Here is a 25463-nt window from a genome sequence, read left to right on the forward strand (position 1 = left end):
AAACATAGGTTTGGATTTTTTGTTCCTGTTTGGGTTGGGCAGGTTCAGTGACAGGAGCAGATGATGCCATGACCAATCAGGGTCAAACTGCTCGGTTTAAATTGCAAACAATGTTTGGCAGTTAACTGTCAGTCCCCATCAACTGGTGCATTCTCCATGGAAACACCTCTACCAATCAAGTCCACGTCATCCAATCAGCTCTCTCTTCTCATACAGTATAAATTGTTGCTTTTCCCTTTAATATTGATATTCTTGTAAAGTGTCCTGATGAGTGCAAGACAAAAAGCTTTGACTTGTCCCTTTTTTTTTCAGCAATACTCATTATTTATCTAGAAAGTTACTGTCAAAGTCAATGTTAACTGTACCAGTGCTCCTGCCTTTCCAATCATAATTCTATTAGCTCTGTTCCCTCACCCACTCCCATTTCTGGTAATTTATTCTTTCACCCCATCACTTCTCTTGTTTTCACCCCAATTATCTTGTAACCTCAGCCATCTGAAACCAGCCCATCCTGCTGCAGGTAGCTGGCAGCAGACCAATTGCTGAAAATTTGCTGATGATAGCTGAGTGACCGATGGGGAAACGCAGGCTGCAGATTGGCTAGCTGCGGATTAGCTGCTGTGGATTGGCTGCTTGCGGCGGCTGCAGTTTGGCTGCTTGCACAAGAGAAAAATACTGTGGATGCTGCTGCAAATCTGAAATAAAAGACAAAATGCTAGAAATACTCAGCAAGTCGGACAGTATCTACAGTGCAAAACAGAATTAACGTGACAAATGGTCATCAGCAGAAAAGTTAATTCTGTTTTTCTCTCCATGGATGCTGTCAGATTGGCTGCTAATGACATTATTAGATGCTACTGTGGTTTATTACCTGGGCGCTGTATGGTTATCAAGAGTTTAAAGAACACAAGAGTGGGTTCATATTCACTGCCATCTGCCTCTGTGTGCTTTTCATATTGCCCCTGTGCATTTGTATTCCACAGAATTGCTTCAATTTATTTTTGTAGCAGAATAGTATTTAATTTTATTTCTTAAATCAGTTTTCCTTATTTCATAACTTCATGACAATCACTTTACTACTTTGTGCCTGGGAGGACAAAGTGGCCAGAGTTTGTCACTTAATACTGCAACTAGGGGCTGCATTGTCAGGGTATTATGGGATATATTGCAATCTCCTCATGGTTATGATAACTCTATGCTCAGAAAATGAAATGAAATGAAAATCGCTTATTGTCACAAGTAGGCTTCAATGAAGTTACTGTGAAAAGCCCCTAGTCGTCACATTCCGGCACCTGTCCGGGGAGGCTGGTACGGGAATTGAAACGTGCTGCTGGCCTGCTTTAAAAGCCAGCAATTTAGCCGAGTGAGCTAAACCAGCCCCTCAGAAGTACTGATGTTTAGGAAAGGTTTTATCCAGAAGAAAGCACCAGAAGCTGCTGCTCAACTAAAAGTGATATGGAAGTGAAAATATCATAACGAGGGCCTTAGTTCAGTGTCAGCTCATTCACTGTTCAATAATGGCTCACAAATGCCGATAATTATTCATTCAACCTGAAGTCTTACAGGAAATGCTAACAGTGACTTCCTCCAGTTCAATCATATATTGCATGTTCCTTTATTGCAATGCAAGGTCTTAACAACAACTTTACTGCTTCTTACTGTTCTCTATAATTAATGGCTCTGAAGGAATTGAGTGTTGAATAGCTATTCAGGTTTTGTTTAAAACTTTTATTCATTAGCGTTGCTCAAAAAACCAGCAGTTATTGCCGATCCCCAATTGCCCTCAAGAAGGTGCTGGTGAGCTACTCACTCTCTAGAACCACTGCAGTCCGTAGGGTGTAGTACACGCACAGGGCTGTTAAGGAGAGAATTCTGAGATTTTGACCCAGCGACCGTGAAGGAACAGCGATACATTTCCAAGTCAGCATGGTGTGTGACTTGGAGCAGAAGTTGCAGAAAATGCTAACAGATGTGTTCCCATGCATCTGCTGCCCTTGTTCTTCTCGGTGGTGGGGGGGGGGGGGGGGGGGGGGTTTGCAAAATGCTGTCAAAGGAAAAAGGAACCATGGTGAGTTCAGAGTTCTGATCTGACCTCCACACCCACATATTTTCCCCTTGACTGGGAACCTTGGACCTGATTTTCTCCTTCCCTAGCCTGTGCATACTGATGTGGAGATGCCGGCGTTGGACTGGGGTGAGCACAGTAAGAAGTCTTACAACACCAAACACTAGCTTTCGGAGCGCTGCTCCTTCCTCAGGTGAATTCCAGGGATCAAACATGGAACCTTCCAGGCCTGTGTGGTTCAAAATCACAGCTGATAATGCATGTGCCCAGTGTGCCACTGAGGGTGACATTTAAAAAAATTGGGATTTCCTTTCATTTGTCATTTGAAATAACGGTGCTAGAAAATGGGCGCAAATTTACATGGTGCACTGAGCTTTACTATTTCCCATTGAAATGACCTACCTACATGGTGCACTGAGCTTTACTATTTCCCATTGAAATGACCTACCTGAATGCCATTCACTCCCGCTTTGCAGAAATACTTCTTCACTTCAACATTGATTTCACAGTCACCAATGTAACTACAGAGGGAAAGACAACAGAGGAAACCCCTTTTTAGAGAATATGAAAGTGCACACTATACTGGCTTCAAAAGCATGGGGCAGACTGTGTCCTTTTTGGGGTTCAATTGTGATCCAGGGCTCGTCAGTTAGTGAGTTGAAGGCAGTGTTTGATCAGGAATCTCTAGGTTCATAGACCTGATGTCAAATAGAATAGCTAGTTACCCAAGGTCAAAGGAGCTAGCAGATTTTCTTTCTCAGACTGTTGGAAGGAAGCTCTGAGGGGAGTCACACCTGCCACGGTCCAATTACAGAGCATTGGTAGAGGCCAGGGGTGTGACCCTAACTGCCTTCTCATGTAGCAATGGTGTTCGGTGGAGGTAGGGGAAAGGTGCCAAGAGAGATGAGAAACTAAATTCATTGTAGCTTTCCCTCAAATTTTGCTAATTTAAAGGAAGTCCAAACCCAGTTGTAAAAAAACATTTATTCAGTTTTTTTCACCTCGAGATATATTACATAAAATGTAGAAATATACACATCAAACCAGAGAGATATTATGGAGAGGGAAAAAAAGAATGAACTTACATTTAGGAAGTCCCAAAGTACTGCCCAGCCAGTGGTGAATTTTTGAAGTGCAGTCAATCTTGTAGAGTAGGAAATGTGGCAAAAGCACTTCATTGTCAAGTGAAACATTTTGCAATATTCCAAGGTTGCAAAATAAGCAAATGCAAGTTTTTCATTGGGCTTCATGTCGAGGTGCAAAATCTGGACAAAATGATGCTAATACAAGCCAAGTTTGTTGCTTTGCCTGGATTTTCAATTTCACTTTGAGAGACTTTGAAGGAAGTGCATTGAACACGTTCTAACTTTTTTTCCTGATGCTGCATTCTTGCATAATCATCCCTCTTTCCATGCAGTATTGCAAGTGGCAAACATAGGTGCTGTGATATAAATGGCACTTAGAGGTTGGCAGGTTTGGATTCAGTGTCTACTGCCAGACTACTAAATGATCTGCATGAGAAGTGCCAATTATGAGACAACATCATTTGCCGATCCAAAAGTACCTCAAGGGCACCTGCCACTCCTATCTGGATGTGTTAAATGAGCCATAGCACAGCTTTACTGCGGCCTGATTTACAAGCAAGGTCTGCACATGACACTGCAGCAAATCACAGAAGTCAGGATATTCTTCCTGTTGCAGAAATCCCTCTGCAGACTTCCAGTATCCTCTGCACTTTTTGCTTTACCACTCATCTTAGTGTCATCTGCAAACTTGGGCACATTGCACTTGGTCCCCAATTCCAAATCATCTATGTAAATTCTGAACAATTGTGGGCCCAACACGGATCCCTGAGGGACACCACTAGCCAACCAGAGAAACACCCATTAATCCCCACTCTTTGCTTTCTAGTAATTAACCAACCCTCTCTCCATGCTACTACTTTACCCTTAATGCCATGCATCTTTATCTTCTGCAGCAACCTTTTGTGTGGCACCTTGTCAAAGGCTTTCTGGAAATCCAGATATACCACATCCATTGGCTCCCCGTTATCTACCGCTCTGGTAATGTCCTCAAAAAATTCCACTAAATTAGTTAGGCACGACCTGCCCTTTATGAACCCGTGCTGCATCTGACCAATGGGACAATTTCCATCCAGATGCCTCGCTATTTCTTCCTTGATGATAGATTCCAGCATCTTCCCTACTACTGAAGTTAAGCTAACTGGCCTATAATTACCCGCTTTCTGCCTACCTCCTTTTTTAAACAGTGGTGTCAAGTCGGAACTCTTTCCACCAACAACTCCAGCCCAGCAAACTTACTCGCCACAAAAAAATCTCTAAACTTCTCCGCCTCCTCCTCTCCCAGATCTTATACAATGAATCCATCCCAGCCGGTACAAACCAATGCTTCACACAGATTGGCGCCAGTAGCAACATAGACCCTAATTTGAAGTGCTGTCTGAATTGATTTCATATTCTGAGAGAGGCTATTACCATTAGACTCGAAGAGAACCTAGTTGAAGAGAACCAAAGAAGAGCAGTAACAAGTGTCCTCAAACTCGAACCTATACAAGAAGCCTCCCTCCTCCATCTGCCCCCATAATCCTGAATCCTTAAATCATCTCTGCACTTTCTCAATGTTTGCTGCCCAGTAATAATATATCAAATTCGGTAATGCCAACCACCACACTGTCCATCCCTCTGCAAGAACGCCCTTCGAACCGAGTTGGGTGGGGAGGAACCTCCCAAGCAAAAGTTGAAATTGACTGGTTGACCCTACTAGAGAAAGATTCGGGAAGAATGTTGGGAGACATCGAAACACAAACAAGACCCTCGGGAGAATGTTTATCTGAACCCTTCCTGACAACAGGAGGGCATCCCACCTCGTCCAAGTCCGTCTTCACCCCCTCTACCAGACTGGCCAGGTTCAATTTACGTAACAAGTCCCTGTCATGAGCCACCCGTATCCCTGATACCTAAAACTACCCCTGGCTAGCCGAAACAGTAGCCTCTCCAGATCAGATCCCTTCCCTGGAGGGTTCACTGGAAAAACTACAATTCTGCAGCCTCCCTGCTTCCTAAACACTATCTGTCCCTCGACATATCTTTGTTGCTAAGTTTGCAGATGATACAATGCCCTCAGCCCCTCCTTCCAGATGATTAATTTACATTTCAGTTGTGGTTCCAGTACAGACCCCTGAGGCACACCACTAGTCACCAGCTGCCATCCTGAAAATGACCCCTTTATCCCCACTCTCTGCCTTCTGCCAGTCAGCCAATCCTCTATCCATGCCAGGATCTTGCCCTTAACACCATGGGCTCTTAACTTATTTAACAGTCCCCTATGCAGCACCTTGTCAAAGGCCTTCTGGAAATCCAAATAGATCACGTCCACTGGCTCTTCTTTGTCTAACTTAGTCATTACCTCCTGAAAGAATTCTAACAGATTTGTCAGGCATGACCTCCCCTTGATTCAGCCCTATTTTAACATGCACTTAAGTACTCGCAATTTCATTCTTTTTTTAAAATTTAGAGTACCCAATTCATTTTCCAATTACGGGGCAATTTTAGCGTGGCCAATCCACCTAACCTGCACATCTTTTGGGTTGAAACCCACGCAGACACGGGGAGAATGTGCAAACTCCACACAGTGACCCAGAGCCGGGATCGAACCTGGGACCTCGGCGCCATGAGGCTGCAGGGCTAACCCACTGCGCCACCGTGCTGCCCTTCGCAATTTCATTCTTAATAATGGACTCCAAAATCTTACCAAAGTCAGGCTAACTGGCCTATAATTTCCTGTCTTCTCTCTCCCTTCTTAAACAGTGGTGTTACATTAGCCATTTTCCAGTCCTCCGGCACCCTTCCTGCCTCCAGTGATTCCTGAAAGATCACCACCAATGCCATAATTTCCTCAGCTATCTCCTTCAAAGCCCTGGGGTGTAGTCCATCCGGTCCAGGAGATTTATCCACCTTCAGACCTTTCAGTTTCCCCAGAACCTTCTCCTTAGGTCACTGCACTCACCTCTGCCCACCGCCCCCGCGATTCTGCTGGAGCTTTGGCATCCCACTGGTGTCTTCTACCACGAAGACTGATGTAAATAACTACTCAGTTGTCATAGAATTTACAGTGCAGAAGGAGGCCATTCAGCCCATCGGGTCTGCACTAGCCCTTGGAAAGAGCACTTCACTTATGCCCATACCTCCACCCCATCCCGCAACCAAGTAATCCCACCTAACCTTTTGGACACGAAGGGGCAATTTATCATGGCGAATCTACCCAACAGAGTTCCTCTGCCATTTTTGTTCCCCATTACTACTTCTCCAGACTAATTTTCCAGTGGTCCAATGTCTATTCTCATCTCTCTCTTACCTTTTATATATTGAAAAAAAAAACTCTTCCTATCTTCCTTTACATTACTCGCTAGCTTGCACTCAAATTTCATCATCTCTCTCTCTCTCCCTCCCTCCCCCTATTGCTTTTTAAGTTGTCCTCTGCTTACTTCTAAAGGCTTCTCAATCCTCTGGCATCCCACTAATCCTTGCCACTTTGTATCCCTCATCAGCCATGGATGCCTCATCCTCCCCTTAGCATGTTTCTTCCTCCTTGTGATGAATTTCTGTTTTGCCTCCCGAATAACCCCCAAAAACTTCTGCCATTGCTGTTCCACTGTCTTCCCTGTTAGGCTCCCCTCCCAATCAATAATGAAGAGTTACTTCTCCTCAGAACATCTCAAGAAATGCTGTTGAACCACCCACGACAAGAAAATGCCAGAAAGCTGGTTAAAGACAGTGGAAAGTTCTCAGAAAAAGGAAGTGCTCTCAGATTAGTGCGTCTGATACACACTTTGTTCAAACCGCTGAAGTGATAACTAGAGGGTCTCGCTCTGTTCACAGTATTGGCTGCAGGTCTCGAGTTTTTCATTATTTTTTTAAAAGTAACAAAGTCACGAGTTATATTTGGTCACATCTGGCTGTAGGATAGATTTTGCGCTCAGCTGTATGCGGTGCAGCAAACATTTGGACATTGCATGCTTCACATCCAATTCCTTCCGTCCATGATTTTGCGCCAGCTTAGTGTGCTTGTACAGTTCTTGTGCCAGAGCCTCCTGAAAGCCCCATAAAGCATGTCAAAATATTTAAATGAAAAGCTGGTGCACTTCCATGTCTTTTTGCATGGGACTGTAATTTTATTTCTTCTTTGAAACCTCTCGTCTATTTCTCACCAGTTAATCTGCGTCGCTCTCCCCAAAACAACCCCTGTAGCCACCTGCTGCCTCCCAAACAATTCCCTCAAATGACTTCTACATCTCCCCCAAAATCACTATTCACACCAGTGGCACCTCGATCATTTGGGCGGCACAGTAGCACACTGGTTTACTCTGTAGCTTCACAGCACCAGGGTCCCAGGTTTATTCCTGGCTTGGGTCACTGTCTGTGCAGAGTCTGCACGTTCTCCCGGTGTCTGTGTGGGTTTCCTCTGGGTGCTCCGGTTTCCTCTCCCAAGTCCCGAAAGACATGCTTGTTAGGTGATTCTGAATTCTCCCTCGTGTACCTGAACAGGCGCCGGAATGTGGCAACTAGGGGATTTTCACAGCAACTTCATTGCAGTGTTAATGCAAGCCTACTTGTGACAATAAAAGATTATTTCAACCATCACATACTGTACACGCATCACTTTTGATGGGAGGGATCAACCTGTTGGTGAGTGGGAGCACAGAGAAGCAAACAAGAAGGAAACCCTCAGTTTTCTGCATGCAATAAGTCAGAGACTTAGAGAATAGGAGCAGGCCCTTCAAGCCTGCTCTGCCATTCATTATGATCAAGGCTGATCATCACTCAATAGCCTAATCCTGCTTTCCACCCATATTCTTTGATCCCCTTCGCCCCGTGCTATATCTAACAGCGTCTTGAAACAATGTTTTGGCCTCAACTACTTCCTGTGGTAATGAATTCTACAGGCCGACCACACTTTGGGTGAAGAAACGTCTCCTCATCTCTGTCCTAAATAGTCTACCCCGTGTCATCAGACTGTGACCCCTGGTTCTGGACACCCCCACCATCTGGAACATTCTGCCTGCATCAACCCTGTCTAGATCTGTTGGAATTTTATAAGTTTCTATGAGATCCCCCCCTCCTTCTTCTGAACTCCAGAAAATACAATCCTGACCGACTCAATCTTTCCTCATACGTCAGTCCTGCCATCCCAGGAATCAGTCTGGCCAACCTTCGCTGCATTCCCTCTATAGCAAGAACATCCTTCCTCAAGGAGCCCAAAACTGCACATAATATTCCAGGTGTGGCCTCAACAAGGACCTGTAACACCTGTACTCCAATCCTCTCGCTATGAAGGCCAACATATCATTTGCCTTCTTTACTGCCTGCTGCACCTGCATGCTCGCTTTCAGTGACTGGGGTATGAGGACACCCAGGTCTCTTTGCACATTCCCCTCTCCTAATTTGTGGCCGTTCAGGTAATCGTCTGCCTTCCTGTTTTTGCTATCAAAGTAGATAACCTCACATTTATCCAAATTATACTACATCTGCATTCATTTGCCCACTCACTTATGTCCAAATCTCACTGAAGGATCTCTGCATCCTCCTCAAAGCTCAACCTACCCTCCCAGCTTTGTGTTGTCTGCAAATTTGGAGGTATTACATTTAGTACCCTTATCTAAATCATTTATATAGTGAATAGCTTATATTGTGAATATCTGGGGTCCCAGCACCAATCCCTGCAGTATCCCACTAGTCTCTGCCTACCATTTGGAAAAAGATCCTGGTTTCGAAACTTTATGTGCAGCCCAAAAACAACTTTTGAATTTCTTTCTTCTGTAGAGATAAATTTGGAAATCCTATTAAAATGCCCTATTCCCACTTAGATTGTCGAAGTTCAACAACTTGGAGCACCCCACTGCTTCTTGGCTATGCAAATAAATACTCAAGGAGATCACCTGGTGACCAGTTGTTAGAATCATAGAATTCTGACAATGCAGAAGGAGGCTATTCGGCCTATGAAGTCTGCACCAGCTCTCTGAAAGAGCACTCAACTCAAGCCCAATCCCTTATCCTATCCCTGTAACCCCACATAACCTTTTGGACACTAAGGGCAATTTATCATGGCCAATCCACCTAACCTGCACGTCTTTGGACTGTGGGAGGAAACCGGAGCACCCGGAGGAAACCCACGCAGACACGGGGAGAACGTGCAGATTTCTCACAGACACTCCAAGGCAGGAATTGAACAGAACATTACTGTACATGTGGGGGAAGGAAGAATTTCTAAATCAAGTGCTCCTTTGTTTTGGGGCCCAACATATTTAACATTTCAGTTGGTGTGTAGCAAATGAACATTTTAGGCCAGAATTAAACTCGTATAACAACAGACAAGCTCAGTCTGTGACCACACTAATTACTTTAATGATAAGCTACCTCTTTTTCTTTCCAGAAAGATCTCTGGATAACCACATGGCAGTTTCATAATATATTCACCAGGAATAAAAAAACCCAGCTAGACGTTCCAAGTAGGAATGGCTGACCTGTTGCTTTAACAAGGTCTTTGCACCTCTTCGATCCATTATCCACTTTTCTTTACCATATTGAGTTCATTGTCAATCGCCTCACCAGTCAGGACTATTTCACTGATATTTAATGGTTATATTCAGTCAATAGTGATATAGCTAGTAGGTTATAACATTGTTAAGCATTATTCAATGATTAATCAGACAAAGTAATTGGAGCATTAATATACTAATGACTTTGGGAGCTGAAAGTAACCAAAATTCATGCACATTAGGGCACATATTAAAGGCTCCCAGATAAATTCAAATCTCAAAGTGCTCATAGGTGAGCAGTTTTCCACACAATTTTAAATATCAGTTATAGTGTTGCACACATTTTCTACACTCTTCAAGATTGTAAAACTGCTAACAGTATACCCTTTAATTTACTGCCCACAGCAGAGCTGAGGGGCAGCTTTTGACAACATAGAACATAGAACGATACAGCGCAGTACAGGCCCTTCGGCCCTCGATGTTGCACCGACATGGAAAAAAAACTAAAGGCCATCTAACCTACACTATGCCCTTATCATCCATATGCTTATCCAATAAATTTTTTAATGCCCTCAATGTTGGCGAGTTCACTACTGTTGCAGGTAGGGCATTCCACGGCCTCACCACGCTTTGTGTAAAAAAACCCACCTCTGACCTCTGTCCTATATCTATTACCCCTCAATTTAAGGCTATGTCCCCTCGTGCTAGCCACCTCCATCCGCGGGAGAAGGCTCTCGCTGTCCACCCTATCTAACCCTCTGATCATTTTGTATGCCTCTATTAAGTCACCTCTTAACCTTCTTCTCTCTAACGAAAACAACCTCAAGTCCATCAGCCTTTCCTCATAAGATTTTCCCTCCATACCAGGCAACATCCTGGTAAATCTCCTCTGCACCCGTTCCAAAGCTTCCACGTCCTTCCTATAATGAGGCGACCAGAACTGTACGCAATACTCCAAATGCGGCCGTACTAGAGTTTTGTACAACTGCAACATGACCTCATGGCTCCGGAACTCAATCCCTCTACCAATAAAGGCCAACACACCATAGGCCTTCTTCACAACCCTATCAACCTGGGTGGCAACTTTCAGGGATCTATGTACATGGACACCGAGATCCCTCTGCTCATCCACACTACCAAGAATTTTACCATTAGCCAAATATTCCGCATTCCTGTTATTCTTTCCAAAGTGAATCACCTCACACTTCTCCACATTAAACTCCATTTGCCACCTCTCAGCCCAGGTCTGCAGCTTATCTATGTCCCTCTGTAACCTGCAACATCCTTCCGCACTGTCTACAACTCCACCGACTTTAGTGTCGTCTGCAAATTTACTCACCCATCCTTCTGCGCCCTCCTCTAGGTCATTTATAAAAATGACAAACAGCAACGGCCCCAGAACAGATCCTTGTGGTACGCCACTCGTAACTGAACTCCATTCTGAACATTTCCCATCAACTACCTCTCTCTGTCTTCTTTCAACTAGCCAATTTCTGATCCACATCTCTAAATCACCCTCAATCCCCAGCCTCTGTATTTTCTGCAATAGCCGACCGTGGGGAACCTTATCAAACGCTTTACTGAAATCCATATACACCACATCAACTGCACTACCCTCGTCTACCTGTTCAGTCACCTTCTCAAAGAACTCGATAAGGTTTGTGAGGCATGACCTACCCTTCACAAAACCATGCTGACTATCCCTAATCATATTATTCCTATCTAGATGATTATAAATCGTATCTTTTATAATCCTCTCCAAGACCTTACCCACCACAGACGTTAGGCTCACCGGCCTATAGTTACCGGGGTTATCTCTACTCCCCTTCTTGAACAAAGGGACCACATTTGCTATCCTCCAGTCCTCTGGCACTATTCCTGTAGCCAATGATGACCTAAAAATCAAAGCCAAAGGCTCAGCAATCTCTTCCCTGGCTTCCCAGAGAATCCTAGGATAAATCCCATCCGGCCCCGGGGACTTATCTATTTTCACCTTGTCCAGAATTGCCAACACTTCTTCCCTACGCACCTCAATGCCATCTATTCTAATAGCCTGGGTCTCAGCATTCTCCTCCACAATATTATCTTTTTCTTGAGTGAATACTGACGAAAAGTATTCATTTAGTATCTCGCTTATCTCCTCAGCCTCCACACACAACTTCCCACCACTGTCCTTGACTGGCCCTACTCTTACCCTAGTCATTCTTTTATTCCTGACATACCTATAGAAAGCTTTTGGGTTTTCCTTGATCCTACCTGCCAAAGACTTCTCATGTCCCCTCCTTGCTCGTCTCAGCTCTCTCTTTAGATCCTTCCTCGCTTCCTTGTAACTATCAAGCGCCCCAACTGAAACTTCATGCCTCATCTTCACATAGGCCTCCTTCTTCCACTTAACAAGAGATTCCACTTCTTTGGTAAACCACGGTTCCCTCGCTCGACCCCTTCCTCCCTGCCTGACTGGTACGTACTTATCAAGAACATGCAATAGCTGTTCCTTGAACAAGCTCCACATATCCAGTGTGCCCAACCCTTGCAGCCTACTTCTCCAACCAACACATCCTAAGTCATGTCTAATGGCATCATAATTGCCCTTCCCCCAGCTATAACTCTTGCCCTGCGGGGTATACTTATCCCTTTCCATCACTAACGTAAAGGTCACCGAATTGTGGTCACTGTTTCCAAAGTGCTCACCTACCTCCAGATCTAACACCTGGCCTGGTTCATTACCCAAAACCAAATCCAATGTGGCCTCGCCTCTTGTTGGCCTGTCAACATATTGTGTCAGGAAACCCTCCTGCACACATTGTACAAAGAACGACCCATCTAATGTACTCGAACTATATCTTTTCCAGTCAATATTTGGAAAGTTAAAGTCTCCCATAACAACTACCCTGTTACATTCGCTCTTTTCCAGAATCATCTTCGCCATCCTTTCCTCTACATCCCTAGAACTATTAGGTGGCCTATAGAAAACTCCCAACAGGGTGACCTCTCCTTTCCTGTTTCTAACCTCAGCCCATACTACCTCAGAAGAAGAGTCCCCCATCTAGCATCCTTTCCGCCACCGTAATACTGTCCTTGACTAGCAGCGCCACACCTCCCCCTCTTTTGCCCCCTTCTCTGAGCTTACTAAAACACCTAAACCCCGGAACCTGCAACAACCATTCCTGTCCCTGCTCTATCCATGTCTCTGAAATGGCCACAACGTCGAAGTCCCAGGTACCAACCCATGCTGCCAGTTCCCCTACCTTATTTCGTATACTCCTGGCATTGAAGTAGACACACTTCAAACCACCTACCTGAACACTGGCACCCTCCTGCGAAGTCAAATCTGTGCTCCTGACCTCTATACTCTCAATCTCCCGTACCCCAAAACTACAATCCAAGTTCCCATGCCCCTGCTGAATTAGTTTAAACCCCCCCAAAGAGCACTAACAAATCTCCCCCCCAGGATATTGGTGCCCCTCAGGTTCAGATGTAGGCCATCCTGTCTATAGAGGTCCCACCTTCCCCAGAAAGAGCCCCAGTTATCCAGAAATCTGAATCCCTCCCGCCTGCACCATCCCTGTAGCCACGTGTTTAATTGCTCTCTCTCCCTATTCCTCATCTCACTATCACGTGGCACGGGCAACAACCCAGAGATAACAACTCTGTTTGTTCTCGCTCTGAGCTTCCATCCTAGCTCCCTAAAGGCCTGCCTGACATCCTTGTCCCCTTTCCTACCTATGTCGTTAGTGCCAATGTGGACTACGACTTGGGGCTGCTCCCCCTCCCCCTTAAGGACCCGGAAAACACGATCCGAGACATCACTTACCCTTGCACCTGGGAGGCAACATACCAAACGTGAGTCTCTCTCGCTCCCACAAAATCTCCTATCTGTGCCCCTGACTATTGAGTCCCCAATTACTAATGTTCTACTCCTTTCCCCCCTTCCCTTCTGAGCAACAGGGACAGACTCCGTGCCAGAGGCCAGTACCCCATGGCTTACCCCTGGTAAGTCGTCCCCCCCACAAGTATCCAAAACGGTATACTTGTTACTCAGGGGAACGACCGCAGGGGGTCCCTGCACTGACTGCTTCTTCCCAGTCCCTCTTACAGTTACCCATCTATCTCCAGTCTTTGGTGTAACTACTTCTCTGAAGCTCCTATCTATGACCCCCTCTGCCTCCCGAATGATCCGAAGTTCATCCAGCTCAAGCTCCAGGTCCCTAACACGGTTTTTGAGGAGCTGGAGTTGGGTGTACTTCCCACAGATGAAATCAGCAGGGACACTGACGGCGTCCCTCACCTCAAACATTCTGCAGGAGGAGCATTGTACTGCCTTCCCTGACATCACCTCTAGATTTAAAAAAAAAACAAAAAGAAGAAAAAGAAGAGCTTACCTGATATTACCTCAAACCCTGCTCCCGCTGAAAGTTAAGCAAATTTAAAGGCACTCACTCACCTTCACGACAGGCCCCTGCTCCCGCTTCCCAACCACCGTGGGGTGGGGGGGTTGGTTAGAGGAGGAGGTAGGGTGGGAAACACTCACAAAGTGTTTTGGGTTTAACTGTCACTTGCCAACAGCCCCTCCACAAACCACCTTCAACTTAGGCTGACCGCACTGCACGTATGCAAATTCCCCCAGAACAGCTGATCAGTAATCTGCTCTGCTGCCCTCTGCTGGATGAAATCAGCAGGGATTTCATAGCCCTCACTTCCCCAGGCAGCGAATCCCTGGTCTAAAAACAGGTTGGGAGAGAGGTTGGACAGGCAAGTCTCTCCTGACTATCCTTCTACCTCCCCTAGCAACATTGGCAGAGGCCTAGAAGTTTTTAAAATAGGGATAACCTCATTTCACCAATACGCCTGTTTTTCAGAAGGCAGTCGGGAAGGACTAGGAAAACAAAGTATCAACATTAGAAGGACAGAGAAATGCACTAGATCAATATTTCAAGCAGGAACAGGCAAATAAATTATAAATATGACAGCCAGCATAGCATGTGCTTCTACATGAAAGGAGCTCTGATCTTGGGAGTTTAAGCAGAAAGTGGAGATGAACAGTGAGTCAGTTACCTGATATGCAGGTCAAGCGTGACCTGCCGTTTGTCTGTACCTGTATGCACCTGTACTCCATGAACCTTCAGAGGCTGAAAGACATTTCAGAGGCATGATCAGTTCTCCAGCAACACAGACCTGAACATCTAGCATTTCTTTGATATATTTGGAACCTAGTTCAGCTACTTTGGTCCATAGTACTCCTGCTACTTAGCAAAAGCTCTCTTGTTGGCACCTCAAATTTAAAGGAACAGCTGAAAGTCCCAGATTCATTCCATGGTCACTGCTGAGTTAGCTGCTTCCACTGGGACAAGGATTGGTCACAATGCCCTACATTAGGGCAGCACAGCACAGTGGTTAGCACGGTTGTTTCACAGTGCCAGGGTCCCAGGTTCGATTCCCGGCTTGGGTCACTGTCTGTGTGGAGTCTGCACGTTCTCCCAGTGTCTGCGTGGGTTTCCTCCCACCATCCAAAAATGTGCAGATTAGGTGGATTGGCCATGCTAAATTGCCCTTAGTGTCCAGTGGGGTTACTGGGAGAGGGTGGAGCTTAAGTGGGGCACTCTTTACAAGGGCTGGTGCAGACTTGTTGGGCCGAATGGCCTCCTTCTGCACTGTAAAGTCTATGTTCTCGGTTGACCAGGATTATGCTATCCAGTGATTCCTGCTGAAAAAAGTGTTTGCGTGTAAACATCAAGTGAAGACTGGGTCGGCTTCAGCTGTCATGGTCCTGATAATCAAAATAAAATCATCAACACTCATTGCCTAGATGCACACCCATTGATCATGCCCAACTACCTAATCTGCACATCTTTGGGCCGCGGGAGGAAATCTGAGCACCCGGAGGAAACTCACACGGACACAGGGCGAATGTGCAAACTCCACACAGTCACCCAAGGTCGGAATTGAATCCGCGTCCCTGGCGCTATGAGGAAATCGACCAAGAGAGGTTATGAAAGTTACAGATGGGAAGACTTTGGAAATCGACCAAGAGAGGTTATGAAAGTTGCCCCCGAGGCAGGCTTTTAAAAAGGGTTTAGAACGAATGTCCCCAACAGAAGAAAAATTGCTTCCTAAATGCAAGTATTGCCTTTGCTCTCTGTGTAAGCGGAACAAGAGTTGCATGTTTATTTAAAGTGGGGGGCAGCACGGTGGCACAGTGGGTTAGCCCTGCTGCCTCAGTGCGCCGAGATCCCAGGTTAGATCCTGGCTCTGGGTCACTGTCCGTCTGGAGTTTGCACATTCTCCCCGTGTTTGTGTGGGTTTCGCCCCCACAACCCAAGTAGGTGGATTGGCGACGCTAAATTGCCCCTTGTAAAAAATTAATTAAGTGTGTTAAGGGTAATAAACTGCATGCAATCTGTTATTGTTAAGGTCGCAAAAGATGTCCTGGGGGTGGAGGAAATCACTCGGGAAGATTTAAAAGGGGAATCGAAAGGAAAGCTGTTGAGTTTGGCAGAGAAAAAGTAGTTAGCCCTGCCAAAAGGGGCAAAGAAGGCAGAGATAATACAAACCATAGCTCTATATTTAAACTTACCAGTAACACAGTCTAACCCTTTAGAATGAGCTTGAATCCAATTAAAAATGAAAGAATTGGAAATGCAGCAAAAACTGAGAAATGGAGTTGGGAAATGAAGCCAAAGAAAAAGAGAAATGGAAAAGAATAAGATTGAAATAGGGAAAGTTTAGCAAAGGAAGAGAGAGAGATTGGCCATGGCGGAAGCGAAGGAGAGAGAATTTGAACTTCAAAAACTGACACTGCAAGGAGAGCAACAACTTAAAGTTGGAGGCAAAGGCAGGAGGTTTTTAGGGGAAGAAGAAATACCCACTAGTCAAAGATTTAGTAGGGAGGATGTTTAAATATATGCAAGCCGTGCCAAGATTCAATGAGAACAATGTTGAGTGTACTTCATTATCCTTTGAGAAAGTAGGTTAACAATTGAATTGACCAAAGATCATGTGGGTGATGTTGGTTCAAACCAAGTTGGTAGGTAGTGCTAGTGATTTGTTTGCCTCACTATCAGAGGAGATATCTGGGGATTATGATGTGGTGAAGGAAGCCATATTAAGTCCCTACGAACTAGTGCCAGAAGCCTACAGACAAGTTTAGAAATCTAAGAAAAGAACTGGGTCAGACCTATATAGAATTCGAAAGAAACAAGCTAACTTTAATAGGTGGACAAGGGCACGAAAAGTGAACCAATGATATATGAGGCACTTCGGGAAATAATTATTTTGAAGGAATTTAAGATTCATTTCCCGCATTAGTGAGTAAAGAGATAAAACAGCTAGACAGGCTGCAGACATGGCTGACAATTTTAATTGGTTCATGTTTAGTGTCAGACATTAATTTCAATCTGCGAAGATAGGGACACGAGACTTGGAAATATGTGAGGAGGTATAGGTGGTGATGTTAAGGAGAGTGTGCCTCAGAGTAAAACATAAACTAATTGTAGTGATAGCGAGACAAAAAATGGAAGTGTTTTCATTGTAATAAAGCTGGACATGTGAAGTCAGTGTTGGTGGTTTAAGCATAGATAGTACTGTGAAGGACTTGGTAAAAAAGGATTAGTCAGTGGGCCGATGGCCTCCCCGATAGCCCGGAGACAGCATTTGTTGTGTTGCCGGGATCCGGTGCTGCCGAAGGTGGGGATTTGTGGCTGTTTGTTCAGGTTGATGTTCTGGTGTTCTGATATTTAAATCTTTAATAAAAATATGTTTTAAAAACTACCTGATCAAACATAGTTCCTGACAATTCATCTGTTTGTGATTTTCATTAATGACTTGGATGAGGGAGTTGAAGGGTGGGTCAGTAAATTTGCAGATGATACGAAGATTGGTGGAGTTGTGGATAGTGAGGAGGGCTATTGTCAGCTGCAAAGAGACATAGATAGAATGCAGAGCTGGGCTGAGAAGTGGCAGATGGAGTTTAACCCTGAAAAGTGTGAGGGTGTCCATTTTGGAAGGACAAATATGAATGCGGAATACAGGGTTAATGGTAGGGTTCTTGGCAATGTGGAGGAGCAGAGAGATCTTGGGGTCTATGTTCATAGATCTTTGAAAGTTGCCACTCAAGTGGATAGAGCTGTGAAGAAGGCCTATGGTGTGCTAGCGTTCATTAGCAGAGGGATTGAATTTAAGAGCCGTGAGGTGATGATGCAGTTGTACAAAACCTTGGTAAGGCCACATTTGGAGTACTGTGTGCTGTTCTGGTCGCTTTGGAAAAGGTGCAAAGGAGATTTACCAGGATGTTGCCTGAAATGGAGAGTAGGTCTTACGAGGAAAGGTTGAGGGTGCTAGGCCTTTTCTCATTACAACGGAGAAGGATGAGGGGAGACTTGATAGAGGTTTATAATATGATCAGGGGAATAGATAGAGTAGACAGTCAGAGACTTTTCCCCCCGAGTGGAACAAACCATTACAAGGGGACATAAATTTAAGATGAATGGTGGAAGATATTGGGGGGGGGGGGAGGAGAATGTCAGAGGTAGGTTATTTACCCAGAGAGTAGTGGGGGCATGGAATGCACTGCCTGTGGAAGTAGTTGAGTCGGAAACATTAGGGACTTTCAAGCAGCTATTGGATAGGTACATGGATTACAGTAGAATGATGGGGTGTAGATTACTTAGGATAAAAGTTCGACACAACATTGTGGGCCGAAGGGCCTGTTCTGTGCTGTATTTTTCTATGTTCTATCACCTGCTCTTTGTCTTGACTAGCTATCTGATCAAACATAGTTTCTGACAATTCAATCTCATCCTCCCTAAATTCTCTTCCTCCTGTCTCAGCCTGTGGCTTTGTGATCGGGTTACCACAATCAGGAAACACTCCCGGATATACTTGCCACATCTCTTGCTTGATTTTCCATTGGCTTTTCAACCACATTTGGCTGCACTCCCACCAATGATTCAGCTATATCATTACCCTGGATAAATCTGGCAATGGTATTTAGTCTATTATTCCTACTACCACTTCACCACTTATCAGCAGACTCTCTAACCTTAAATAGTGGCACACTACTGCTCTCACCACTAATTCCACATATTACCACCTTTCCGACAACCAGCCTTCCAAACCGCGCATCTCCTTATCTCTCACCATTAAAGATCGACTTGCTCTTGTATCCTTCAAGATCTTAATCTCCTTACCTACTCCACCTTGTACACACGAGTAAACCTTACTCTCACAAATAAAATCCGTTAAAAGTTCTGGTAGTTGTTTATCGACCAGCTTCCGAACAGGCTGAACACTCTGTATCACCTCTTCCACTGGGATAATGGTTTTTCTTCTCACTATAATTCCCTCAAAATCCCCATAATCCTTCCAATGCTATCTGTGATATAATAAGTTGTTCCCATATAGCGAAACTCTATGCTCGGCAGCAGCACCCCCCCCCCCCCCCCCCCCGACTCAATCCCTCAACTCCTTAAGTGCTACTGCCAAGGCAAACAGCAATGGGGAGCGCGGGAACCCCCATCTCATCCCACGATGTAAACCAAACTCATCCGGTTCATTCGAACACTTGTCCCGGCACCCTGGACAACAGCAGAACCCAATCCACAAACGCCTGCCCAAACCAGTACCACCCCACCATCTCCAGCCCACTCCACCTGATCAAGGCCTTCTCTGTGTCCAATGCCACCATTACTTCTACCTCCTGCCCCTCTGAGGGCATCGTAATAACATTAAGCAGCCTGCGCACATTCGCCGACGACTGCCTTCCCTTCACAAATTCCATCTGGTCCTCCCCTATCACGTCCGGCACACAGTCCCTCAATTCACGTTGCTCGCCCCTTCACCAACAACTTAGCGTCAATATTCAGCAGCGATATCAGGCAGTACGATCCACACTGCTCTGGGTCCTTAACTTTCTATAAGATCAGGGAGATGGACATGGACGCTTGGAACAGTGTGTGTGGTTCTACTTCCTAAATGCAAGTATTGCCATTGCTCTCGGTGCAAATGGAATGAGAGCAGCATGTTTATTTAAAGTGGTGTTTAATGGGAACTAGTGTGTCAAGGTTAAGAAACTGCATGTAATGTGTTATTGTTAGGGTTGAAGTTTATTTTGTTTTGTTTTTTTAAGAAAGTTTTTTTTTTAAAATAACCAAGCCCTATTTCTTATATCATCACTCCCAGAACGAATCAATCTTTCCGCACCGTCTTAACCTTTGAGACTTACGGGGTAAGCCATGTAGTGAGTGGTCACACATTTGGTGGCTCGTGCTCGAGGCGGAATGGTTTGGTCCTTGTTACACGGGGGGGGGGGTGATTGCTGTTACAAAGTACAGGAACAGATAGAGCTAAAGATTCTCCTTCGGGTGTGCAAACAAGGAGTGCAACTGTAAAGGGGCAACAGTCAGACCAGGAGTGTGACAGGAAGAAAGATGGCAGAGAGTTCTGTGGCGATGTTGACCGCTCAGTGGACCACCAAACAGTTGTGGAGTTTTTAACGGTCAAGTTCCGGCAGCAAAGGCAGGAGGCTTCAGAAGTCCAAAGATGTGCAAGTTAGGTGGATTGGCCATGATAAATTGCCCTTAGTGCCCAAAATTGCCCTTAGTGTTGGGTGGGGTTGCTGGATTATGGGGATAGGGTGGAGGTGTTAACCTTGGGTAGGGTGCTCTTTCCAGGAGCCGGTGCAGACTCGATGGGCCGAATGGCCTCCTTCTGCACTGTAAATTCTATGTAAAGACCTGGCTATGGTGGCTGATCCAATTCAGGCAGCCATTGAGAGCGCTGAGCAGAGGCTGGAGTCAAACATATGTCGCTCCAAAAAGTGGAAGAGTTGGTGACGGACCCTGATGACCGGTTGGCCTTGTTGGAGGCAAGGATTACACTGGTGGCAGAGTGCCAAAGGAAGCGGAGTATAAATGGAAAGGTGGAGGAGCAGATGCGAGGAATTGGGGGAGGTGGGCCACCATGCTAGTGGATAGGCTAGTTAACGGGATGAAGTGGGGGAGGGGTTCTTGCTCGTTCTCTGGTGGGGTGGGGCAGTTTGCTGTCGTGGACCGGGTTGGTGTGGCGCAGTTGCTTAAAGGGTGCTGGCGGACATCTTGGGGAGGCCCTAGGAGGGCACGGGGCGTGGACCTGGGAGATTAAATGGGCTGGTTAAGAGGTTTTGCGTGTTCGCGCATTTGAGGAGTCTGAAGGCGGATGTTGTGTTTTTCAAAGAGACTCGTTTGAAGGTGGTGGAACATACGAGGCTAAATATGAGGCGGGTCCTGGCAAAGATCCCAGGTCTGGACACGCACTGGCTGATCACGGTGGGGGTGGGATTTTAATACGGTGTTGGATCAGAGGCTGGACAGATTTGTCCTTGGTCGATGAGGAGGGTGCCGGCAATGGCAAAGGAGTTACTGGGATTTATGGAGCGAATGGAGGTTTGAGAGGCCGAGGTCGAAGGAATTTTCATTTTTTCCCCACATGTTCACAGGGGGGTATTCCCGGATTTATTTTTTTTCATCCTGGAAAGGCACTGTTGGTGGGGGTGGTTGGGAGCGAGTATCCCGCGATCGTGCCTGCCTCCTCAACTGATACGCAAGCATCCTGCTTGCAATCTCCCCATACTCATACACGTCCCCTCTCGCCCTGTGCAATGTCCCACCGCCTCACTCGTTGGCCGTAGCCTAAACTCTATTTGGCGAGGATGAAAGAGGACTTTAAGGGGTGGAATGTGTTGCTATTGCCTCGAAGGGTCCAGACAGTAATGGATAACCTTTTGTTCATGTTTCCGAATCTCCGATTTTCATAGAATTTACAATGCAGAAGGAGGCCATTCGGCCCATCGAGTCTGCACCGACCCTTGGAAAGAGCACCCTACTTACTTTTGGAGGAGCTTGAGGAGATGTACTTGCTGCCGAAGGGGAATGGGCTCAGGTACCTGCAGGTGATTGACTTTTTGAGGAAGGAGTTTGGTTCATTCCCGCAGCTGCTGCCTACAGCGCTACAGGACGAGCTGCTGTCCGAGGATGAGATAGGCGGGGCAAGCTGTCAGATATATATGGGGAGGGAGGTCTCCACAGTGGAGAAGGTATGCAGCAAGTGGGAGGTAGAGTTGGGAGGGGCGATGCAAGGCAGGATGTGGAATGTGGTGTTGCGGAGGATAAACTCGTCCTCGCCGTGTGCAAGACCGAGTCTCATACAGTTTAAGGTGGTGCATAGGTGACAGTGAGATTTTTTTGCCAGGGGTGGAAGATAGGTGTGGGCAGTGTGCCAGGTGTCCAGCAAACCATGTCCATATGTTTTGGGCATGTCCAAAGTTGGAGGGGTTCTGGAAAGAGTTCGTGAACATAATGTCAATGATCTTGGGACTGGAAGTGGCATTGAGCCTGTGGGTAGCAATTTTTGGGGTGTCAGAGGATTCAGGAGTGCAGGCAGGGAAAGAGGCTGATATGGTAGCCTTTGCCTCCCTGACAGGCTGGAGGCGGACCTTGTTGGGCTGGTGGGACCCGGAGCTGCCGAAAGCAGGAGACATGGGTGGGCGACTTGCCAGAGTTCCTCCACCCAGAAAAAATGAAGTTTGCCAGAAGAGGGATTCTCCAAAGGTGGAGGCTGTTCATCATTGACTTCTTTAAGGGACACTAACATGTCAAAAGGGGGGCGGGGCGGTTTGGTCTGTTCTGTTTGGGGGGCTGGTGTAAAAGGAGGGGGTGGGAAGGGGGAACAGTGGCAATTGTGCATGACTAACTTGTTTGTTCATTTCTGTTCTGTATATATTTGAAAATATCTCCAATAAAAAATTTCCAAAAAACCCCATAAGTTATTACTCTGGTTCAGTCCCTTAGCCACTGTTGAGAGCTGACCAGGCGTTTTAACAGTTACACAGTTCAGAATGTTCTCTTCATACACAATGCACATTTGGAAGGGTAAACATGTTGTTAAATGAGGACAAGTTTGGATTCTGCAGTCAAGTAGCCTGCCAGCACTCATGGCAAAGAAGAACTGCTGTTTGAGCAAGGTACACAAGGCTGTGAATGGAACTGTACTTAGCGACCGAGAGCCTTCTGGGAGATAAAATCAGGGGAAGATGAAGCAAAAAGGCTGGCACTCAGTTGTTCTTTTGATGTACCTGTGGGATTCACTATATTAAACACGGAGGAAAAAAAAAATCACAGACTTAAACAACGTGCAAATTAACTCTCATTAGTGAAACACCACTTGCATAGATACGGAATTACCTTTACTCCAAAGCTGACTTTTGTGAAGGCGAAGGTCTGCAGATGGTTGTTTGAACTTCGAATTATGGGAGCAATCGAGTTCACCAACAGCTTCTCCAGGTACTGACCAACAAATGGCCATGCTTGCTGCAAAACCTACCGATAAAGAGACTTTCTATTAGATAGCGCATTTGTGAATTGACTCTTGGACCTAAAAATCGCACCTAGCTCCAGGCAACATGATGTTTTTGTTAAACATTGTTTGCTTTCTTTAAACTTATTCTGTGCATCCTCCCAGTTGTTTTAGAACTCCATATTGCTCAGTAACTGGTTGCTCAGCAACATGCAAGACCAATCCCATGAAAATGTGCCCTCCAAATTTACTCCCCTCTCTGATTTGTGTTGGGGGGGGGGGGGGAGGCGGCAGACACCTGGTCAGCCCTTTCCTAAGCAGACATTAGCCACTTGCTGTATGAGTAATTTCAGATACAATTCAATCATCTTAACTAGAGTAGAGTAGCCAAGAATTGAAGCCCCAATGTTAACCCAATTTTCCTGTCAGAAATGGAGCATGCTTGGGTCAGTCTTATACAGGTGTACTGCATTTTAATACAGGCTGAGCACCTTTAAGTTTGATGGTATGTGGCAAATAGTCAAGTTTGCAACTATTGTAGTATTCAGTACTGTTCATTTACCCATTTATTGTTCAATAATGTGTCTGCTATCTTATAGCCTGAGCCTGGTAAACTGTTCATTCTCCTGCATACTGAAGAAGTGAAGGAAGCAATATGACCACATATGGACACTCGGAACATAGTAGCAATGCAACATGGAGTGGGTAAAAACTTATAGGAATGGACTGCAGCACTAAGCCCAAAGAAAATATCTAGTGGAAAACAACAAGAATCAAGAGCTGCGACTTCCCTACTGTGGAGGTGGTTGTCAGGTTTACACAGGGTAACCATGACACAGGAATTTAACAGGCGTGTGTGTCCTGGGCAGCCTTGGCCTCCCAAGTTGAAGAGAGTGCTCAGAGTAGTGTTTAAAACATAATAAGCATACTAAATATATGTTTTTGTACAAATAGACCGTTTCCCCTGCACCACACCCAAACCAAATCACACTGCAAACTGGAGTATTTGCTTAATGCAATTAATTAACAGGAAAAAAATATAAACAGTGTTTTGTCATGCTCTTGACGTAGCATAAGCTGCTTCCTTCTTTTCTTTTTTAAAAAAAAATTAGAGTACCCAATTATTTTTTTCCAATTAAGGGGCAATTTAGCGCGGCCAATCCACCTACCCTGCACATCTTTGGGTTGTGGGGGTGAAACCCACGCAGACACAGGGAGAATGTGCAAACTCCACACGGACAGTGACCCAGGGCCAGGATTCGAACCTGGGTCCTCAGTGCCATAGGCAGCAATGCTAACCACTGCGCCACCATGCTGCCCTATAAGCTGCTTCCTTGATGTGCACTCTGACAAAGGAAGGTTCAGACTTGGAGATAGCTTTAACACGTTTATTTAAACTGTTAACAATTCTCCTACTTGGATTCAACTCTCCTGTTAATCCTACTATAGCTACTCAGACTGACGAACCAGTCTGCTACAATCCAGGTGGTGGGTGTGATGTATTTCAAATCAACCCTGTGTACACACAGAGTGTCTCCACTGGAAAAAGGAAGATCATGTGTGCTGTGTCCTTATATATGGGTTGGTACAATGCCCTCCTGTGGTAGTGTCACCTATGTGTGTATCATGAATGCCCATTGGTTGTGTCCCATCTTACTGACCTATTGGTTGAATGTGTGTGTGTCATGTCTCTAGTGTTCCCTCTAGTGTCTAGCTAGTCTACGTGTATTTATATTAACCCCTTGTATATTTACAGTGATGCATATCACCACAAACAGAACCTCCTAATTTTGGTGTTGTTCAATTGTTTTAAAGACTTGTACCTTTTAGTTTCTCATTACTTCATTGGTCTGTGTAAAAACCTCTAATCCTTTTGCAAGACTCTTATCATTCTTTATTCTGATCATTTATTTGAAGGACATATCAAGAGTTGTATCTTCCATTCTGGAGTAGAAGTTGGATAGGTGGTTTGGAAATAAGTTATTTCTGCTTGGAGGGGACTCCGCTGCAACCTCTGTTCAGCTTATTACATATGCATGCATGAGTTGCACAACAAATCATGCTGCACAGGCAGCCCTTACCTCATGGGCTTGAAGGTCCTAGCATCATATTTAATAGGCACCCAGTCAGCCATTCATTCACTGCAAGCCAGGAGCATCTGTTGTTCAAGATTCAACACTTAACCAGAATGCCTCAGAGCAGACAACACAAGGCTGCACAGTTAAGTAAAGACTCTCTGCAGGTGCAGATCCAGACATCCCAGGAAGGGTGGGAGGTGATGTTTCTCACACTTGGTAGCAGGAAGTCCTTCCCTGAAAAAGGCAGCCTAGGTGGAGGTTGCAGCGGAGGTTTTTGTTTTATTCATTAACATGATGTGAGCGCCATTGGCTCTGCGAGCATCTATTGACCATCCCTAATTGCCTCTCGAGAAGGTGGTAGTGAGCCACCACCTTGAACCGCTGTAGTCCATGTGGTCCATCAACAGTGAAGGAATGGGCAATCAATTTGCAAGTCAGG

At 45.5% G+C, this 25463-nt stretch overlaps 1 protein-coding gene across 1 annotated transcript in view; it reads right to left on the minus strand.

Moving 5' to 3' along the window:
- The window catches only part of LOC119958180 (extended synaptotagmin-1-like), a 165262-nt gene that overhangs the window by 57841 nt on the left and 81958 nt on the right, over nucleotides 1–25463 (minus strand). Inside the window, 3 exon segments of the mRNA XM_038786528.1 lie at nucleotides 2514–2586; nucleotides 14676–14749; nucleotides 22835–22969. Coding sequence (XP_038642456.1) covers nucleotides 2514–2586; nucleotides 14676–14749; nucleotides 22835–22969 — 282 coding nt within the window.

The sequence above is a fragment of the Scyliorhinus canicula genome, chromosome 28 (assembly GCF_902713615.1).
Source record: "Scyliorhinus canicula chromosome 28, sScyCan1.1, whole genome shotgun sequence".
NCBI classification, from domain to species: Eukaryota; Metazoa; Chordata; class Chondrichthyes; order Carcharhiniformes; family Scyliorhinidae; genus Scyliorhinus; species Scyliorhinus canicula.